Genomic DNA, 22204 nt, shown 5'->3' with positions numbered 1-22204 from the left:
GTGTTTTCTCAAATTCGTGATTACCTCCTTCACCCGTTAACATTCTCAAGATATTTTTGCCGATATATGTAGCCCTTAAGAATATCTAAAAAGTAGTTTTTTGATTTCGCCCTAACCAACACTATCCAGGTGATTCCGCATTCCGGAAAAAATTGGTGTTCCTACAGATTGTCAAATAAATCTTTCACCGATTCATTTATCCAAATGATTTTTTTCTAGCATATTACTTATACAAATGCAGAGAATAATATTTAAGGATTTGGCGCTGCGACGCCTCTAAAGGGCCAATTTGTTTTTTTACAAACGACACGGCTGACGAGCAAAAGAGCCCACGCCTTGGCAAACTGCTCTTTGAAACGGCTTCAGATTTCATGAGCACATTGCGATTACGGTTTTGGAGGTCAATATTGCTGAAATATTTTACAAATTCCACCATGGGGAGAATGAAAACCGGTAAAATAGTTCTAAGTGCAGAGCACTTTAGGCACTCGCCTTGTCGTCCTAGCTCGCTCGCTCCACCCAAGTATAAATTAAAGCCGTTCCACTGAATCTGAAAGCAGTCGGAAGTACAGAGCAGTGATTCGCCATTACGGGCTGTAGCGCAGTTCTCCGCTAACTGTTACCGCCAAATGCAATTCCAATTTCCCGCCTTCGCAGTGCTCGCGCGCCCCCTGCCTGAAACTGCGCCAGCGGGAGTTCTGTTCTCTTTGTGCTTTTCTCCCCGAACTTGCCGGCATTGCACTGCCACATTTTGCGTTTACTATCGTAAAAACCAAACCAACCCAACGGGCGTCCTTAACTAAAGGAACGCGGAAGCTGCCGGTTAAGTACGTATATTTTCCCTCGAATGTACCTATACTTTTGTTTGCGCTAACCAACGGGAAGATGTATGACAAGCGGCAGCGTTTCACGAGTTTCGAACGCTTATGACTATATAAACCGCTTGGCTTTCGAAGCCTCTGGGGTGGTGGTGCTGAAAGCGTTTTGTTGAGCTGGAACAGACGGTTAGTTGAGCCGTTCCTCTCTTCCCGGGGGCGTCCTCAGTCCAGGAGGCCCTGGGCACGTGCGGCCAGTTGCGCCCGGGATATCAGCTCTTGCTGGTCACCCAGGTCGCCGCTAGCCAGCTGGCCCTCCACTGCGCAGGGGTTGGGTTGGGAATGGGGAGTAGAGTTGGGGTTAGGTTGCCCTCCCACACCATGTAGTATAGGGTGCATGGGGATGTGCAGTGTTTGCATTTTGGAGAGTACTGTGCAGGATAAATAGCATGAAGTGTCTGCCATGGGGAAAGGTGTTGGTTTGCAGCCGCCATAAGATGCACTCGTCGGTCTTGATAAGGTTCGGATGGAGGGGAGAGAAGTGCTGGCGTGGTCAGCGTAGATGGGCTGGGATGTCAGCGTAGCGGAGGGGTATGGGCGGAGAAGCACTTGGGTCGTCAGCTTCCGAGAGTACCCGGGTATGAGGGCGCGGGCAGAGGCGTGGGCCGCCTCATTCCCAGGGAGAGCCGTGTGACCCGTTGTCCACACGATACGGATATCGGGAATTAGCGTTGATCGTTGGGAAAGAATGCGTAGGGCAATGACCGATATTCGTCTAGCTTGGTAGTGGCGGCAAGCTGTAAGGGAGTCTGTCAGGATTGTCACGTACTCTAGATCGGTGTGGGCGGCCAAGGCGATTGCAATTTCTTTTGCAGTTGTTATGTTGTTGGTAGGGGTGGTAGCTGAGTTGACAAGACGTCCCATGGAGTCGACGACGGCCCACATGTGGGCTGAGTGAGAAGAGAATGGAGAGGCATGCACGTATCGAGTGTCGTCCCGAGATCCGTACTTGACGTAGAGGTGAGCAGCCCGCGCCTTGCGGAGGCCTTGGTTATACGTTGCGTGCGTATGGCGGGCTATTGGCGGTGAGCGCGACCACGGGCGGCGCTGCGGAGCGCGCCTCCGTGACGTCGGCTTAGGGATTCTCGCATTTGTCGTCTGCTTCACTCGGGCTCCCTCTCTATGCTGTTTCTTTGCGCGCGGTTGAGATTTTGTGCTTGTCCGCAGCAGATATCGCGAATTGGCAACTTTTTTTTCGTAACAAAAGACTTAAAATAGCGTAAACTAGCTCAAGGCGTGATATTAAGTATAGTTTTTGTACCGCTCCGGAAAAAAAACATTGCCGGCGTCGCCCATGCATTGCTGCGAAGCTGGTCCTGTGCGGAGCGCGAAGAGTCGGAGCTAGGCGTCAGCCTCTGTGTTCAGCAGTCTTTCGAACAAAGGTAACAGCCGCAGGCTGACAACCTACAACAGCGAAAATGGAAGACCAAAACAAATTCCAGGCCTTCGGGGCTGTCGGCTTTGGCAGAAGGCCTTACGATTCCAGCTAATCGCATGTAAGGTAAAACAGATTTGGCAACCTTGCCTAACACTCGAAACTATTGTATCGTCACTTTACGTTGTCACGGCATGAAAGTGTGCCGACATGCACTATGGGGCACAAATAATGTAGGTTGATTTCCAAATAACCTGCTGTGTGTATGGGCGCGTGCTGGTTTTCTACCTGGCTTCTAACCAGTATGCAGGCTTATTGAGCAAAACGAGTAACCTGTAAGGCAAACATACAGTAAGACTATGTTTTTTTCATATTTGGAGGGATATTTCGGTACATTTGCCACAACCATATCATCCCAATATTCAGACAGGCATTATAGTAAAACTGCACTGAAGAGGGGGAGGACCAGGAGGAGGAGAAAACAGTAAAATTGAGCTGGTTAGTGGGCATGCTCACCGAACGTCATTCCGAATAGGCCAGGACTTGTTCTTTGCGACTGAAGGGGTTGGAAAACAATAAAGAGCTGTCTGGACTTATTCATTGGTTTCGAATTGTGTTATACTGAAAATTGGCATGTATACTATTTATTGCGTTAGTTAGCAAGTATATCAAGTTTTCAACACCGTAATCATGTCAGAACTTTTCGGGTTGAGATTGAGTTCCTTACGATATCGATGGTTGGATAGAAATTAGGTGCACAAAAAGCCGCCTTCGAGTACTGTGGACAGCGTTATCTGCGCCGTAGCACAAATCTTATTGCATTGAATATTCACACGAACTTTGTGAGCCTCGCAAACATCCCCAAACCTCCTAGGACGTTTAGGACGGTGCAGAAAATGAATGCGTTGGGCACAGAAAAAAAAAAGTTCATCTAACAACAACGACAGAAAGAGAAAACACCCGTTTTATTTCCTGCTGTGCGACCCGCTGCTTGATGCGTAGCATTAGACTCTTGAGTCTTCATAAGAGCATCTCAGAAATAGTTAAGGGAAGCCTACGCATTTTGATTACTTATCGAGGAGCTCTGAGCGCTGAAACTCGCAAATACGCTAGATAGGACGAGGGCGAGTTACGTCTGAGCGATGCTCTCTGAAAGTCGTTCTCTCTCTCCTCGTGTGTTGTAAAATTTTGCGGGACAAAGCTTGAAATTATTCAGAGCCGTCCGAATCTGATTGAAAACACGCTTTTTAAAGCACCAAAGCATCAAAGCGGGCGATTTCTAGCAAAGGCACTGCTGCCAGTTAGAACCGGACGACCGCCGCGCGGGTGTAGCAGCGCGGCGAATGTAGCAGACGACAGCGGAGCGGGTCCCTAAGCTGACGTCAGATCCAGGGGGCGCCACTCAAACATCTCACCGCCAATAGGGGAGACAGTGATGTGGCGGCGGATAGCTGGTGGAAGGCGTTGAACAATATGTTCCGGTGGGGGTAGCAGATAGCCGAGAAGACTTGATATTCAACGACCGGTTGTTGTCAGGAGGAGGCGTTCTTTTTGGTTGGTGAGGTGCGCCTCGATGAGCTCCTCAAGGGTGTTGCGAACCCCGAGTTGTTGAAAACGGATTGTTGACGAGGTGATAGGTACCACAAGTACCATTTTGTAACTTCTCCGTATGAGGGCGTTTGATTTGTGGCTTTCCGCAGGTTTTAGTGTGAGATACGGTGTGCCGTATGTTATGCGACTTATTAGGAGAGCCTGTATAAGACGTACAGTGTCGCGTTAGGGACACTGAAGTGAATTTGTCAAGCTCCCGTTTTTGCTTGCACTGCGTAGACTGGCTCAAATTAGCACACTTTTCATCGTTTATCCGGTTGACAAATCGGTAATTATTTTACAAAGCGCGAAAGAAGAAAAACTACCATGCGCGGTTTGCGGCGGCCGCACCAACTAAGGCTGTGACGTTGAGAGGAGGGGCGCCGTGATTGGACGATGCCCAAGGTTAGCAATCAAACAAGTTTCGGTTTCGGTTTCGGTTCTGTAAAACATAACCAATGGCGTTGTTGGATGGGCATTCTCAATATCTCAGTAATCATCGTACCGCGCTTCTGCCATGTTGGCGGCTGTAAAATGCACAAGATAAACCGCCCAGGACGGCTTGTAGTCGTAGCATTCACTAGCCGAGACCTACGCAGTGCATGAACGCCCTCCGCGTACCCGCAGACGCCCAAATGTCATGCGCTTTTCCCCCATATTTGGAGCTTGCCTCCCTCATGCCTGTATCGTAAAAAGCGTGTTCGCACCAGGCCAAGGGTCTGTTCATTCTGGCCTGTGCCCACTGCCTGCAAGCAGTCGGTGCTTATGGCAACAGCACGCCAACGAGAACTCGCTAGCGCGCCAGTGCCAGCCTGCGCGTATTTTGTGTACTAGTTCGTGTAGACATGAACGTTGCGGCCCAAAAAAAGGTGAACTAATATAGAAAACATCGGCGGAAAACATAAAAGTTAACTTACAAAAAAAAAAAAAAAAAAAGCACGTACCCGCGGGGATTCGAACTCATGACTTGCAAAACATTTGTGGTGAACTACATAACGCCTCAGCCCACTCGGCCACGAAGCCGGATCCGCAGGCCTTCCTAACATAAGGTATGTATTGCACAACTGGTTTACACTTTCATTTAGTTTTGGCATTTCAAGCAGCTTAGGTGACTATTTGTTGTACTGCGCTCGTGCAGTAAGCGTCGCCCGAGTTTCCACAGTAGCTCACGTCTAGCAATTGCATTTCGTAGACGGAAAAGCGTTCGCAGATGCGTAGTCGTGCTGCTGACCGCTGTTCTTGTTCGCCCAGCGCAAAAAAGTGCTTCCCGCGCCCTAGTTTTACGCTGTACGGTAAAAATATCAGTTGATTTTATTTATTTAGTACCTATATTAAATTCGCTGACTCTTCTCCCGCCTTCAAGAGGCCTTATATTTTCCTACTGGCGTACCAGTCAGCGAAGCGTCGCATGTGCGCTTGTGCAGCGCCTGTGTGAAGCGACCTTGACTTGGAGCTAGATACAGTGTACAAACAAACCAAGTAAAGAAAGGCACATTCTTCCATTCACAAACGTGTCCTGGCTTCGTTTCAACTAAGCGAACGAATTGCGACCAAGCAATTTTTTTTAACCTCCTTGATTGCGACGACCCGCCGGCGGCCGGCGGACGAAACGCTGGGCCGACTGACTCTGTCTGAAGACCGGGGAGCCGTGCAGTAGCGCAGCCAGCCAATTGCCACCTCATCCCCTCCTGACGTCACACGAAAACGCCACAGAAAATGGGCGAGCGTAAAGAGAGGAGGACAGCATTTTCGAATTAGTTTTTCTACTAAATAAAATCGCGTAAACGCGCCTAGAGTGGTCGAAACATGGCCTGGGGACTCCGGACTACAATTTGCGCTAGTAATCCCGCAATGTTTACATATCACTTCAGTGTCCCTTTAAGGCCTTGGCGGCGGTGGGTGATTCGTCGAATGAGGCCGACTAGTTGCATGACGGTGGCTTGCAGTTGGGTGAGAGTTGCGTCGCCAGCCCCGTCTTGTTTAATTTGAAGTCCCAGTACCCGAAGAACGGTCACCTTGAGAACGGGATCATCCTGTATGGTGAGTAAGGGCTCAGGTGGTGGAGACGGTCGTCTGCCACGAAAGCGGGCGCGGAAAACGAGTAGAGACGATTTTTCCGGGGCGCAAGTAAGTCCGCAGGTTGTCAAATAGCTGAGAGAGGCATCGATAGCTTGTTGGAGGGAGTCTTCCTGGTCGCCTACTCATCCACCGTGAAACGCTGGCGCTGGTCATACATCTTCCCGTTGTTTAGCGCAAAGAAAACTACAGGTACATTTCAGGAAAAATATACGTAATTAACCAGCAGCGCCCGCTTTCCTTAATTAAGGACGCCCGCTGGGTTGGGTTCTATGATAGTAAATGCAAAATGTGCCAGTGCAACGCCGGCACGTGCGGGGAGAAAAGCACAAAGAGTACAGACCTATTGTCCCTAGAAATATTTGGCAGAACTGCCGCTGGTGCAGTGTCTGGCAAGGGGGCGCGCGAGGACTGCGAAGATGGGAAGTTGGAATTGCATTTGGTGGTAACAGTGAGCGGAGAACTGCGCTACAGCCCGTTATGGCGAATCACTGCTGTGCACTTCCGACAGCTTTCACATTGAATGGAACGGCTTTAATTTTTCTATGACACCCACCCAATGGAGGGCAGCTGGAGTTCGGGAAAAAACTACGTTTTTACACATTCGTCAATAACCACACAGCCAGTTGATATATCGCATTCGTTTTTGCTTGCAAATGCTGCCCATCAAATTGCCCAAAAATCGATTTCAGGATTTGGTTCTAACTTGCGGATAGAAAGGCAAGCCATGTTTTTTAATTCACACCCCTCTGGACGTGCAATTCAGTTGAATTTTCCCGCGTTCGCATAGCGCTCGCCATCTGTTGGCACATTCTGCAAACGCGCGCCTCCCGTAGGAGCCCTGTTATATATCATAAATCTAAAAGAGAAGACGGACCGGCAAAAAGCGCCAAGGTTAGGGCTCGCCATCTGTTGGGACTTCCTGCAACCCCGCCCGTACCGTAGAGAGCCCATTTTACTTATAAAACTGTACCGAGGAGAATCGTTCATATCTGCTGAGATAGCACTTCCCATGAGGAATAATACCCTTCACCCTGTCGGCCTCCATAGTGTGTTCCCGGCGCAATCTCCTGCCGAATTCAAGTTGCGTTTAGAACCTGGCACTCTTCCTCATATTAAGAGTGCAAGCAAAACAACCTCCCCCTTCTTCCATCCACTCTTCCCACCCATGAGAAGTGGGAGAACCTGGTGACTAACAGCGATCTGTATGTGCAGACAATTCTTCCTCCAGAGCGAAGGATTCCCGCTCATCACATGGCTTTCTGAAGTTGGGAACCACTACCACTTCACCAGCGCAATAGAACGTTTTTCACTCTCTGACTCACTTGGTGCAATTTGTTTAGCGAGAGTTGGAGTAAAACACGAGTGCCAGTCGTTTGGCATTACCACGACGCGTCTTCGGTTGGAGCACATGTATTGACAGCAGGCAGGCACTCCTGAGTGTGTACCACTTCACGATGAACTAGCCAAATATGGCAACTAACAAATCAATGAACACGTGCAATGCCCATTAGTGTCATTAATATAATGGCCCTCACGGGCGCTGCCGGGTACTACCGCTAGCCCTACGTAAAACGAAACGCTGTGCCGATCTCATTAGGTTATGCTCTTTCTTCCCGTGGTGGCTGTTTGAGATGCGGGAGATGAGCCAAATTGTTTTACGAACGTCTTTTTTTCCAGCGCGCGTATAGTTTCTATATTGTGCCCGTTGGCCTGAATTCTCAGCCCAGAACTCTGATGCTCGGAGCTGTCGCGATACGCTGCGTACCACCTGCAAAAAGCTGAATGTCCGGGTAGGTCGAGTCGGTTTTGCGCCCTCTGCTGGTGGGACGGTATATTCACAGCTCTGATTTCTGTGGGGAGCAAGTCAAGCCTTGCGGTCTTACTTACCCTTCCGCAGCCTCGATCGCCCGTACATGCCCGTTGCTAACCCCGGCCACCCAGAGCGTGACATCATCATCGTACAGGCTGTGATATGTAGTCCCTCTATGTCAGCTGAGATTTTTGGAAGTCTTATCATGGCCACATTGAAAAGGAAAGGTGAGAGGACCTATCCCTGAGGCACGCAAGAACGTACACGCATGAATAGGTATACATAGCCGTACGCGCCTCCACACACACGTACATAGTTCAATATGCCAAGGCATACAATCGATATGTGTACGTCCGCTGTGATTTCAACACAATGTAAACACATGACCGCTTATACGTATCTCCGTCCGTGCGTGCAAACTGACTGACGTACGGATGTGTTTTTCGAAAAGGGCAACGTCCGAATCGGTGCGTCCGTCTGTCCGAGCACGCTGCCGGGGCACACAACTGCCTCGTAACCACATCCTTGGCTTGTCCCTGTCACCCAACCTTAAACCAGTGCTGCGCCTACGGGACCCTCCGCCCTCTACCAAGCCTGTTGGCAGAACTGACTGTTATTCGGGATGGTCTCCAAGCGCTTGCATCGACAGTAAATACCGGCGTAAAACTGGAAATATACACTGACTCAACGACAGCGATACGTCATCTACGTCGCGTTGCTCGTAGCACCAGCATGTCAGCACATATTCACGCGATCCTGGACACATACCCATATCCTGTGCGTGTTTTGTGGATTTGCCGGGACATGCTTCCTTCCCACATAGCGGCGGATCGCGCCTGTCACCGTATAGACCTTCCACGGCCGCTACCACTTCTTCCGGTGTCCGCCCTACAAGAACTACTGGCGGAAAAGGAGAACCTCCGCTGCGCCACCCGTGCTTTACTTACACCGCGCGGAACGGACCTCCCCAGTGGGCTTGCTCGCTGGGAGGAGGTCCTGCTGCGGAGGCTTCGAGTTGAAGTGGCCTTATCCCCAGCAGTGACCCACGCTTGGCCTGCCCGCTATCACGCACCGTTTGCGGACACCTGTTTGTACGGTCCCTTCGTCCGGAGCCGACACGAGCCACCTTCTATGGACCTGCCCTGCCCGTCAAACCTCTCGCCTGCAACACCTCCGGGCACAGGGCTCCATCCTCGGTCCCCTGATCTACAACGGTGGATATGGGGCCCTCAGTACCGGTCTTTGCTGACGTTTCTGCGTGAAACAAATGTGATCTACATATAACTGTTATGCCGTGTAGGAGGCTGACTCGGTTGGTGGGCTCCTACATTTATTCAGGTCGCGTTGGCCCGGCCAGGAGTGGGAGCGGTGCGGACGTGCGGCCGCCCAGCTGCCTACTCGACGTTCGATCTCTCGCGCGTGGAACTAGAGTGAACTAGAATAAGGGAGTGTCCCGAGCGGCGGCGCCGAGCCACTCCGGTTGGCGTCGACACCGCGAGGTGGCGCGACTGCGCCCTTTCGCAGCTGGTCTGGCGTAGTCTGTGGCGCAGTGAGACTGCGCGTCTGGCCTTGCACTGTTATGTTCTCACGTTCTCTTTCGGTTTTCAAAGGCATTCAGAAGCTAAGCAAGATTCTAAACGACAAAACCTGATTTTTGCTTTACTTACTCCTGCTCCAGGTCGAGCACAAGAACTGTGGCCTCGATGTGGTGGTCCGTTCTGGTTGCAGGCACCTTAGTTCCGCTATCCGCGATTTTGATTCACCTCGAGCTTTATATCTAGCGCGGGCGCTTCTGAATGTCAATGAACTGTCACCTGTGTTCTCCGCAACACGCCGAATACTGCCTGACGAACGATAATTACTTACTTTTCGTGAACTGGCAGGTGTTCAGCATGGACCGTTAGGCCCTGGCATAGCACAAAAACGAAACTAACTTCTGCTGGCTTGCCAATATGCCATGGTATGGAGTCTTTACGATTTTTCAGAGATCAGAGGTGCTATCATGGCGAAAGGCAAATTATTTTGTAGTTGCTTCTTGTTATAATTACTAGAAAAAAAGAACAGTACCTAACTAATGTTAACGCTTACATGCAATGCTACATGTTAAGCAAAGTTGTGTACAGCTAATGGCCCAGCTTCACCTTTTTTAAACCCGATTGTAATTTTTATAATATACATACAGTGAACGAGATAGAACAGATTACGTTTCAGTGTGCTGTCACAGTTTCTTTCGCAATTTGGTCCAGTACTACGGGCATTTACCTAGTTTAGCATACTTTGCAGATTGCCGTTTTTTTGCATTGCTTCTGCTGATGATTTTGAAGTAGAAGTGAATGCGGGTCGTGAGGTAAAACGCACCTCTGCCGCAACAGCCTTACAATGATCACTGCACCCAAGTTCACACTGCTGCTTAGCCTTCACCACACTCAAAATGTAAAGGATGCTATCCTAATGAAGCTCATCAAGAAGACTGAAGCATTCAGTGAACGCGTTCTCCATGTTTAGCACAAACCCGTGCAGAACGGCCAGTATACAAAGTGGAGCTCGCACACTGCAGCCGACGATTCTGTGAGGGGCTTGTCCTAATAGTGACAAATACGTTTCCCCATCCAGTCGGGATGCATCTGTTATTTCCCACACAATTCAATGGACAATGTAAATTCTGTACTCAACCAGGCACATATGGGAGTGCGCCAAGAACCCACACCTCCCACCTCCTTTTCCTTCCCCTACTCCTGAGCAGTGGGAGATACTGCTGTCCAGCTCCCTCCCTCAAGATCAACTTCATCTGGTCGAGAGGGCCAGTCGAGCCGGGACGGCACATGGTTACCTGAAATGAGGAACCACCCCACCTAAAAGATCGATACAAAAAGTTTTCTCTCTCTCCTGCCGGCGCAAATTGCGCTTCCACTTTTTTCGAACCTCTTCGTCTCTTGGGGCGGCAATCAAAGACTCCTTTGGAACGCCCTGATAGCCGGCGTGACAGCCTGGGCAAAACAGTGCGCATCAGTCCTTCTTTTCGCCGTCTTCCTCACATGCTGGTCCTTGACGAAATGCACTCTCTCACTGTTTTGAAAAACACGTCAGAACCTCCGCACCAATTCAACCGAACGCACGTGCACCCACCGCCTTCCAAGTTCTACGTTTCGTCCGGTCTGATCGACGGCTGCGCCGACAGCGCGGGCGCCCGGCGCGGCTGACCGCCTGCGAGATCGTGCACCAGCGCCACTAGCCACCCTAGCGGTGGTCGACGGCGCGCGGCACGCCGAAAGCAACGCCGTCTCCTCCCGCTCGGGCCACTCCCCTATTCTAGTTCACTCTAGTGGAACTGATGACGCTGGCCGGTCACCGTGATGATGATTGTGACGCTGATGATTACGATGACGATGGTGTCGCTACAGGGCTCCCCCCCTAGCGTGAAGCGCGGTGAATTGACAAATGTAAATAACAATGCACGAAAATGGACTATGCACTATGTACAGGTATGTACAGAAGGGGCCATAAGTAATGCATGTCCGCGTTCCATGTCCTTGGGTGGTCGTGATCAGTCCTGTGAGAGCGTCCGGTGAGTAGAAGCCGTCGGGTATGGGAGTGGCGGAGGGGACGAAATAGCCGGTGGTTTTGAAGTCCCGAAGTGAAAGAAGCTAGAGCCACGGCCATGGTGTAGAAGAAATGGCAATGCTCCGAGAATCGGCTCTCCAGGAGCAGCCTCTTGTGATGCGTGCACATCGGCGTCCGGCTGCCGGTTCGAGTGGGCTGATGTCCTTGACATGGAAGTTTCGAGCGCGGTTTCGGGCTCAGAACTGTTCCGCAGGTTCGTAGCGCGTCGGTGGCATGACACCTCTGCTGAGCGCGTCTACAGCAAGACACGCGAGTGCCAGAGTGCCGACGAGTGTTTGCACGGATCCGAAGCCCCCGTCGACCGGGCACGTGCCAAGGGCGTTGGGCAAGACGCCATTGACGGCTTGGGGGCGTGCACCGAAGGAGCCCCTGCGACGAAACTCGCTTTGGCGACTGCTGCTTAGGACGTCGGTGGCGACGTCGGCGGCGCCGAATAACAGACTTTTTCTGGTCGGGAGATTGTGTGGCCGTGCTATGGTCATCCAAGTCACGAGCGGTAGCCCGGTTTCGCGGTGTTGGGGCATTGGGTGTGCTATCAACGTGCGCTTGTGCATAGATTTGTGGACGTTGCGCTGGTAGCCGGTGCGACGGGATGTAGTCGTCACTGGTGGCACTTTCGCGTCCTTGAGAATCCAGGTGCGGTGTTGACTGCAGCCGGACGGGAGACGCGAATTCGTCGTCGTTGGCGTTGGGAGCGACAACGTGCATCGTGGTGGACTTATCGTGCAATTCTGGCGGAGCAGGAGACGAGTTTTGGAATGATTGGCCGGTCACGGAGCAAAGTTGCTCACCGGAGCCCTTGCATGGCGTGATAGAAATATGTGTGGCGGGGTGTGATTGGCGGGAATCCGTGACGTCGTCGGCTGCAAGTCCCGTCCGCGTGGGTGAGGCTGCCTTGCTTGAGATGAGGTCCAGGGGGGCGACACTACTGGCAGGAGACGACGCGGATGGTGCAGAGGGTACAATGCCCTGCTGCGAAGCGTGCGTGGGCTGCGCGGGTACCTCCTCTGCTGGCGGTCGAGAGCGGTTGTCGCTGAAGCCGTAGTGCGTGAGCACGGCAGCACGAAGGTCATCGTAGGGGGTGGCGCTGGGCGGTGGTAGGACGAGGACGCGGCGGAGCTCTAGCAGAAGCGTCTCCCAGAGGATGGAGTGCTTCAGAGGCTGTATGCTGACGTGGTTGAGCCAGAGGGCAGCCTCGAACGTGAAGAACCATCCTCTTGGGTAGCGTGGCTCGAACGCCGGTATTGGCGGGTCCCCCCACGTTGCCATGTCGGTGTGCCGCTGGCCGAGGAACAGGCGCGGAACTGCCTGGTCACCACATGTAGGGAACGTTCGGGTCACCACTTGTAGGAGGCTGACTCGGTTGGTGGGCTCCTACATTTATTCAGGTCGCGTTGGCCCGGCCAGGAGTGGGAGCGGTGCGGACGTGCGGCCGCCCAGCTGCTGACTCGACGTTCGATCTCTCGCGCGTGGAACTGATGACGCTGGCCGGTCACCGTGATGATGATTGTGACGCTGATGATTACGATGACGATGGTGTCGCAACACCGTAAAGCAAACTCTCGCAAAAAAGAGAAGAACACCGAGAGAGAACAGATATTTTGAGTGTGGAGCGTGACCGGGATGAGCGGCGGTCGGGCGACCTGACCCGTGCCGTGCCCCAAGAGGTCCTGCACAGGCGCAACCTCCAAGGCATCTCCTCCGCCAAGAAGCCGTCCCGGAGGGCATGGGTCGCCGCCACGACACACTACCTGGACATTTCAAGGCTACTTCGACCGGTGTCGGTAACCACCACGTTCTTCGTCCTATTCCCTCGTTCCCAGATTGTGACTTTTCCGCCTGTTTGAACTCGTTGCCGATTTTTTTTATACTGCGTTATCGTTATATTATACCTATTGTTTAGATTGTCTCTGGTATTTGTGTACATTTTGTTGGGGTTTCGGGTTATATAAACTTAGTCTCGTTTCCAAAGTTTATTCTTCGAGTTAATATTGTCCCCCAAACCTGACAATAATTGGCGTGACACGTCCCACTTTAAGCTTTTTTCAGTTGAAAAATGTCTTGTCACGGTGCACTACACCCTGCACACGGTCCATGGGGTGAATAGTCACAGTCTCACACCGTGGCTCGAGTCCATTGGGGCCCCACTATTTTCTGGACTTTCCGCGGGCAGTCCTTGGACTTCCTGCGGAACGAAAGTGCCGTGGGAATACACGAGGAAATCTAACGCCGAGGATCGCGTCCGGGGCAGTACGTTCGCGGAAGATCCGGGATTTATAACCGCGGAGGCCATTACCGCCCAAGACGTATCCACCGTACATTAATTTCCCGAAGGGGAAGACGACGCACCGCACTGCGACTTGCTGCACACCTCCTCCCCCCACCCTAAACCTACACGGATATCCTACATCACTGCAGAGCCCCCTGCGTCACCTTTCCTCCATCCCACCCCTCCATTTCCACGCCGAACGCATGTGTTTGGCGCCGAATGCGAACCCGCATTTTCTGACTTCACCCTCAACTTCATAGAATCTCACCCACCCCTTACTTACCCCTACGACTGCTCTCGTTGTTCCATTACCCCTAAAATCACGGCCCATCTTGTACTGCTTTGTCCTTTGCAAGTACGGATGCTTGGGCGAGTTGGTAATACATTGCATAGGCTGGAAGCACGTTAACACGAGGAGAGATAAGAGAACAACAACATACCCCGGTAAGTTAGGCGCCCTCAGTGGGCGGTGATGGTAAAAACATTTATTTGAGCTTGAGGGGAAAGGGAAGGGGAAGTGGTCAGCCTCCCATGTCCAGGAGGCCGCGAGCCCGCGCCGATTCCAGAATTCGTTTCACCAGGGCGAGTTGCTGCTCGGGTGCCGAGCTGGTCAGAGCGGACTCCCACTGCTCAAGGGTGGGGGAGTGAAGGGGGGTTGGGTGATGCGGGCAGGAAGAGGCTAGGTGGTAGATGGTAAGACGAAGGTCACACGCTTGGCAGTTAAGGGGGAAGAGGGATGGGGACATGTGTGAGTGAATCGTGTGATTATAGAAAGTTTGTGTACCCACACGAAGCCTACGTCTAGCGCCGCCTTTAGTGGGCGGACTGTTGACAACAATGTAGCCGCCACAGTACTGCATGAAGCTTCTGGAATTAGCTGTAGTTTCCGATCTCTCTAATCAGGGCATTTCAGCTGATTTGGCTTTAAAAGAAGGCGAATTGCAAGAGAAAAATCGTAATTTTGCTTCGCTTGCATCGGCGTTTGCAACAATTATGGAATACTATAGACCTTATGCAAAAACTAGCGCCCTCTTGCGGGAACCGCGTGCGCTTCCGCCATGTTTGGGGATTCCCGGATCTCCGGATACCGCTGTATACATGATAGCCCGGGGTTAGCGACGCGCACGTCGGCATTTATCGTTGTCCAAGATGGCCAAATATTGCCGTGTAACTTGCTGTGCTCAAACATGACACGAGGACGACCACGGAAATAGCGTACACATCGTTTTTTTCGTTATTTCTCAACGGAAGCGTGATTCGAGCCCTGCGTTAGGTCGCTTGCGGGTGTCGACTTCCCTTCGTGCAGTATTATTATAGCTAGATCGCATGTATAATCAGGAAACGAATAATACGCGCAGAACTAAAAAGTTCCCAAAGTGAGTTGTTTTCTAGCCCTGTATTTGCCGAGGAGCACTCCTCCCTGCTGGTAGTTAAGACGCACTGCATCGGTCAGCTCGTACTTTATCGTGCGGGTAGAGTTTTGAGTCTGCCGTTCGTGCTTTGCGCGCCCTCATTTTCTTTTTATTCTGGACATTCGGCAGGCTTTTATGGAAGTACTACGCATTCTTTTGTTTGCCAAACGTTACAGGAAATAAGGGATCCGGGAGAGTTGCAACCTTCACGTGGCGCTATGAGTCACGCAAGTAACGTACATAGTAACCCGTGTTTCGGTCATTTACCGCTCGTCGCCTGCTGTTCGAATGTAGCCTATTTTCCCAAGATCAGAATTTTCAAGCGGCATTTTATAAGCGGTAGTGTGCACCAAGTTTTGTTGTCCACGGCGCAAGCAAAGGACGCTCGGCGGTCGCCGCGAGGCACGCGCTCACGAGCGCTCGGCAATTTATTGGTAATTTAGTGGCAATGTTTAGCGCGTTACACGCCACACACGTTACGCGCTACACATTACGGCCAGCTACAACAGCTCTGCTGCTAAAAAAATGTCCGCGTATCTGCTCCTTTCGTTGCAAATATCGTCAAAAGACGATAGCCTTTATCGACTTTTGCAAAGTAAATGCCTTTTTTTCGCTTTCCCGCTCACCTCTCATGTTGTTCCTCTTGCGTCGCGCTCCTCCCAAGGTAAGGACGCCAAAGGTTTGCTTAGATCATTTTATATTTCCCGCGTTCCACTGCGGGCCAAACCGGATGTCTCGATGCCAACGCTGCCGTACGGCGAAGAGGCGCGTGAATCGAGGCGCCCTACTTCAACGTTTATAGAACCGCGTTTGCCTACTCCACGTGCGTTGCAAGCAGAACGTGGAACCTATCTAGTGGAACCTTTCGTTACTGTTTCCGGTTGCTTTCTTAAAATGGGCCAGAAGCTATTCGCCGCGAGCTCGACATGTAGGTGGCGACAGCGTCGCGCTGCTAGTGTGGATGCTCCGCTGAGCGGCCCGTAAGAATGCACACTGCGGGCGCGCTTCGTGCTTTTTTCTCGTCATATGTGCGCCCCAAAGGTGCAAAAAAGAGTGGTATGCAGTAGTTCGGTTCCTCAACGTTCAATGTAAAGCATGCAAGCGGCAGTCAGTTTTCATTACTACGCCAAAAAAAAAAAGCGACGACTCATCGGGAATCTCACAATGGCCGCAATTGTGACAATGAATTTGTACGCTGTGGCTCGTAGCAAGCTCCATCTCTCCAGACTATGGCTTTGAGCCTTCAATAAAAGCATAAATAGAAACAAATCAGGAAGCCTCGATCTCTGAAATTCAGTTTACAACGGCAATCTCAATCGCTTTCACTGGTAGCGTGACGCATTCTTGCATTTGTGGGATGCCCTGAAATGGTAACATTACTTAACTGCCCCGAAATTCTTTCTAAGAGCTTACGATATTTTTTGTGTGTTCAAAAGGTTACATCAAATTACTGAATTTTGATCAGCGCAGAGATGTAAATGTAACCGCTCTAACGGGTCTTTTCAATGAAATTTTAGCGACTCTGAAGGAAGGTTTGATGAATAACGGTTTAGGATCACTTATTTACGGCTTTCGTCGCAAGTGAACTTGCGAATTGAATTGTCCACGCACGCAGTACAATCAACATCTCATGTTTAGCTAGGTTTTCGCAAAGTGACAAGCAGGTTTACAGCGTGCAAACCAAGCTTTTGGGACCTCACAGTGAGCACATATTTTCTGTTACGGCTGCTCTGTTGACCATTTGCGTTCCTTTTAAAATCTAATAGGTGCCTGCAACAGCGAGATGTGTTTGCATTCTTGCGTGTTTGCATTCTTGCTTACGAACCCTAAAGATGGCAATAAATGAAGTTGCGCTGTTGCAGATGTAGTAAAACATTTCCTTTTTATTTCTCCTTGCGAATCAGCGCAACGGGTTCCCGGTAACTACCTTGTTTTGTAAAGTGAATATCGCCTTTGTCTTGGAGGAGGAGGAGGAATAAACTTTATTTCAATATTAGTTTTTGTAGTAGTGGCAATGGGGGGTCTTCTCAGTCCAGAAGTCCCTGGGCGGTCGCTGCCAGGCGGGCCCTTTCAACCAGCCGAAGCTGATCGCCGGGGTCCGGGCTGGCTAGCATGCCTTCCCACTGCTCATGGTTGGGGGAGGGAGTAGGGATGGTGTGTGGGAGCACTCCCAAATCATATGATACAGTGTGCAGGGTTGGGGACAGTACTTGCAGGTGGCGGAGTAGGAGGTGGGATGAATGGCGTGGAGGAGGGTGCCGTGCGGGTAGGTGTTGGTTTGAAGGCGGCGGAACGTGGTGGCTTCTTCCTTAGTCAACTTGCCGTGGGGTGGGGGAAAGATGCGGCGTTCGAGGCGGTAATGTTCGAGGATGTCGCCTTTGTCTTGGCATTTAATTATTGAGGATTGGTTAAAAAATGAAATTCTGTGCATTTCGTTTTTTTTTTAGGGAAGGAAGGGGGGGGGGGGGGGTCCTAACTACACTAGGCGTCGTGTTCTGCAGCGGTGAAAAAGCAGTACGTATTCTCAAAACTGATTAAACCCCTTTGGTCGGGGATTGTCCAGGAATTGTGGCTCGACTTTTTCAAAATTGTATTAAAAGCAAGCATTGTGGGAAAAAATTAAAAAAAAAAAAACAGCGAGTCATGGCACACACCCCTCACACATGTGTGCAACAACGTGCATTATATTACGCGTTTTCTTCTCTTTCTTTAAACTTAGGTCCACCTTAAGAGGTTAAGACGTGACCATATTAGGCATTTGGTTATGCTGAGTGAGACACGTTTCTGGACAAGGTGATTCATGTAGGATTTGAAAATGGTATATATGAAAATGACACACGAAATGCCACATGACAGACGCAAACTCACAACTGCTCAATTTTACCGAAAAATCCCCCCTAAATACTCTTGCGCATCCATAGAAACGTAATTTAAATAATACGTAAATTTAGCAACTCGATACAGTTGAATAAATGTTTATTCCTCCTCCTCAGTATAAACAACGACTGTCCAAAAATGGTATTTATTTTAAAAAAATTCCCCCGCATTTCCCCGAGGGGGAGAATGTGAAAGTGCGAATGCACGGTTGTCGGCCCGCTTGCGGCGCTTGCGCTCGGCCCCCGCAGCCCACCGCCTCGCCGCCTTCTCTTCCATCTCTTCCAGCGGGTTTGTAGTATCACGTGTACACCACGCAGTTATCAAGCCGCTATAACGCCGCTGAGTCGCCAACGCACGCCGCTGACGACGTAGTTTGAATGCGTTAAAGATATAAGGCGCGTCTAACACTGATATCACCGTCGCTTCCGTGGCTTGGTCGGTAGCGCGTCGCGCTGCGGCCCGCAAAGTCCTCGGATCGAAACCTGGCGCCGGATGCTGTTTTTTCTTTAAAGAGCACTGCGGACGCCGCCGCCGCCGCCGACGCCGGCGGTGGATGGTTTGGGGTCGCTTATAAGGAGCATTCGCTCTTAAAAAGGTACGGGAAGGACACGATCACACAGGCGCTTGCGGGTGTAAAATACGTGTCCGGTAATGTATGGGCGATAGCGCACGGGTCGTGTGCAGTGTAAATGTTTTTGTTGCTTTCTTCTTTCTATAAGGACACAGCGCAATTTTACAAGGGTGTGGAATTTGCACGCGTATGCACAGGTCTTGTCGCTTCTTACCCGTTTCGCGTACTAAACTTTTAAATAATCACCACGCCACCTTCAAAAAGCACCCTTCGGCGTTCCCGAAACGGCAGACGACTGCAGTCAACAATAAGAAAGGTGCAATGTGTGGAAGCAATGTTTATAACACGTTTCACACTCAAGCGGTGGCCAGGGCGGAGATGTTTCGTGAAATTAAATAAGCGCATTAACCCGCAACGGCCGCTGATTATTGCGTTTCTAGGTGAAATGCGCAAGCAGAGGTAACTATGTCATTGCTTACTGCCAAACGAGCACACATATTGGTTGTTTTGTCAGGTGCAGCACGCGTCTTGCGCCGCACGCAACGTGAAAAGGCAGACGACGCGAGAGCGCCATCCACACTAGGAGCGGTTCGTCCCGCCGCCGCCAGGGGCCGACTGTGTTCGCGCTCGGGGCGAATAGTGGCGCGGGCGACAGCAGGCGACGACGGAGTGAATTTTTTTTCTGCAGTTGATGGAGTATTCAATTTTGCAAAAGTCAAGCATGCATAATTTTTTATGAAGGAACACTGCAAATATCACTTCTGTATTAATTCGTTGTCTTGTATTTGCGTAATGTCTTGTTCTTCTTCAACAATGTTGACAAGTATGAACATTACACCGGACTTAGATGGGTAGATTTAGCTGTGACTATATAAGACTATTGCGCAGACATGGTTTTACTTTGGCCGGGTGGCTGAATCGAGTCACAGACAGACAGACAGACCAAAATTTCTGGGTTTAAGTAGGCCAAGAAAGACTATCGTCTTTAAAAATGCCGGGTATGTAATTTATTTTTAAGTGTTTTTTTTTTCGTTTGCAGTTTTCCTCTCCGTCCCAGAGGATCCTTAGCGTATAGATATATCGCGAGGGACCCCCCCCCCCCACCTCCCCCATTTCAACCCCAGGACAGCCCGCAAGTTTCGAAGCGTTTCAGGAATGACCTCCTGAAAAACCCGCAGGATGCGAACTGACGCGGACGTACTTTCAAACCACCCCACACACACACAAAAAAGAAGAAAAGCGACAGCCTTTCAACAGCTCCCCTGCCGGGGCCTCCCTGACTGCTTTTTCGATGCATAATGCGAGTTTACAAAGCCGCTCGCAGATGTGGGCAACAGAGAAAGGTCCAGAGATCCCTCTTCGCTCATTTTGCTGCGCTTAAATCTGAATACAAAGGGATCGCCAAGCCGAGAAAGCCCCTCACACACTCCGTACCAAGCAATCCGCGACCGCCATCCCCCAACATGGCGTCGCGTGCTCGTTTCGTTTTTCTTCGGTGGATGGCGGCACTTTTGCATAAGGTCTATAGGATTTAATAACGTGTGGCTTGGTATGCACTTAAAATACATGTTTACGCAGGTAATTACGCCGGGAAGGTTAGTTTCAGGGAATATATTTGGTTATGTTGCCGTTAGAAAATAGCTAAAACAGTGAACATTGACTCGCAGTAATCTGTTACACAGCTTAATGCAGAGCAATGCGTTTTCGCATGCTCGTTTCCAGCATATGTATTTGTATACTAACGAAATTTCGTGACATTTTTAAGTTATTTTGGTCCAAATATAGCAGTTTACACGTACAAATGGATTCTTGCGTGCAACTGTTGCGCATTGCTGCTGAAGAAGCACCTTCAATGTTTTCACACATCAAACTTGAAGACCTTTTTTTATATTTGCGATAAAATGCCCCTTGGCATAAAATAACCGATGGGCCCCCGTCTCTAGGAGGAAGGCAAGAAGGGGGCGGTGGTAGGGTCCCCAGAGCCACCGTTGGAGGTCGGGGGGTCTTCCAGAATGGGAGCCTGTGCCTCTAAGGTGCGCTTTCTGGCTGAGTTTCGTGAAGGACACCCCCGTATTCGTTTAAGTAATTACGGCCAATAATAGTGCTGCAATTAGTAGAAAACGTATTCACTGATTGATGAATTGGCTTATCTTTTTCACCCCGCCGAAAGTGCGCAAAAGTCCGCCCACTTAACCATATACAAGGAAATCCTAAAAGGGCTTTTATGAAATATAACGCCGATGTCATATCTTTATAATATCACCAATTCGAGCGACGATTTTATAGCAATATTTGCCGCTTAGTTTCATGAAGCCCCATCTGCGGCGAAATTTTGAAGCTGCTTCCTTCAGTTTCAACTTTTCGCAAGGGAGGGCGCGAAAAACCAGGCTATTCGCATTTCCTTTTCCTGTGTGTTGGTACTCTACCCATAAGTAAAGTCACTTTACTCGGGGCACTCGTGACGCAGACACCGTACGCGGCGTCCGCTATGGCGTCCGCTCGGCGAATGCGCGCAGACCATGGAGGAAAAAAAAGCTTAGGAGAGGCCCCCAGCTATCCCCGCGCATTGGCAAAAGTGTGGAGGAAGTCACGTGTTTTCGGCGGCCATTGGAAGTCGCGTTAGCAACGGCGTCCTAGCAACAGCCCGCCCGCCGTTCGCCAGTCATGGAGGAAAGGCAGCGCCTGCCTTGTCGTCCGATTGCGAAGATTGCTGCTTCGCTTTGCTGCGCTGTGGTCTTGCGGAACTCGAAAAGGATGCTGCGAGTTGCGACAGCTGCGCCGATGTGAATATGTCATTTAATTTCTACTTGCAAGTGCACCTTGCACCGCGTCAAGCTTTTGCTCCGGTCGCGATCACGACGCGCCTATTGAAGTGCAGATATCGTGAACGCGCCGTCCCGTCGTACGCGCGGACACCCGTCAGGTAGATATTCGGGAAGTGATACACGGTGTGCAGTACGTAGGCGACTAGCAACCGAACGATTCGCAACTCAATTTTTTGGTTATCGCCGCTGCAATATATAGTTTGCTAGGCCGGCAATGCGCGGCAGTGCCTTTGCAATTGTTACAAGGTAGATTCCCGGTTGATATAATTCCATCGTCCTATTACCTTAGTAGGTGTCCGTCTGTTGACTGGAAGAGTGCTAGATCTGGAATCTGGATCTTTTTGTGGTCTCGCTCTGGATTTCGCTTTTCAACGCTTCATACTGCGAGGTTAGTGTATGAACGTTTTCAACTGATATCACCATCACCTTGAATTTATTGACACTCAGACAAGTTGAAACTTGGCGAAAAAAAGTTTATTGACGCCACCCACCCTCTCATTTTTTTTTACTCAATAAAACGTTTTGCCTCCTCCTCCTCCTTCGCAAAAAATTCTATCGAAGGCACGCGAACAACGGTAAAAACATTCCACAATTTTTTAGCGTGAAATCTGTATGAAGTGCTGCTTACCTATATATATAGAACGGCTGTTTAATTGACTAGTCATCTCTGGGATTGCCAGTGAAACTGCAACGCAAACTTGGGCACTTTCCAGTCCGGTAGCCGCACGGCGTTCGCCCACTGTTTGCGGCGTTCTCCATCGCTTGGGAACCTATAAACGGCGGCGATTGCAAACAAAGGATGAATGCACACCAATGTACAGCAATACTTGTCAGCGGAATGATGCACTAACCGGTGGAAAGTGACGCCCAATTCCTTGGGTACCGATCGCGACTTGCAGC

At 50.5% G+C, this 22204-nt stretch overlaps 1 protein-coding gene across 1 annotated transcript in view; it reads right to left on the bottom strand.

The window, feature by feature from the left end:
* Window positions 1-11526: 11526 nt before the first annotated feature.
* LOC144168007 (sodium- and chloride-dependent glycine transporter 1-like) overlaps window positions 11527-22204 on the bottom strand; it is a 103162-nt gene continuing 92484 nt past the window's right edge. The window contains exons 14-16 of the mRNA XM_077697106.1: window positions 12524-12658; window positions 12250-12484; window positions 11527-11693 (exon numbers count right to left, since the gene is read on the bottom strand). Of these exons, the coding sequence (XP_077553232.1) occupies window positions 11527-11693; window positions 12250-12484; window positions 12524-12658 (537 nt within the window). The remainder of the gene's footprint in view (window positions 11694-12249; window positions 12485-12523; window positions 12659-22204) is intronic.

This window comes from Haemaphysalis longicornis, unplaced genomic scaffold (assembly GCF_048455015.1).
Source record: "Haemaphysalis longicornis isolate Haplotype H1 unplaced genomic scaffold, Haemaphysalis longicornis Haplotype H1 scaffold_2, whole genome shotgun sequence".
Classification (NCBI taxonomy): Eukaryota; Metazoa; Arthropoda; class Arachnida; order Ixodida; family Ixodidae; genus Haemaphysalis; species Haemaphysalis longicornis.
The sequence above is the reverse complement of the archived record's forward strand: the minus strand, read 5'-3'. Positions and strand labels throughout refer to the sequence as shown.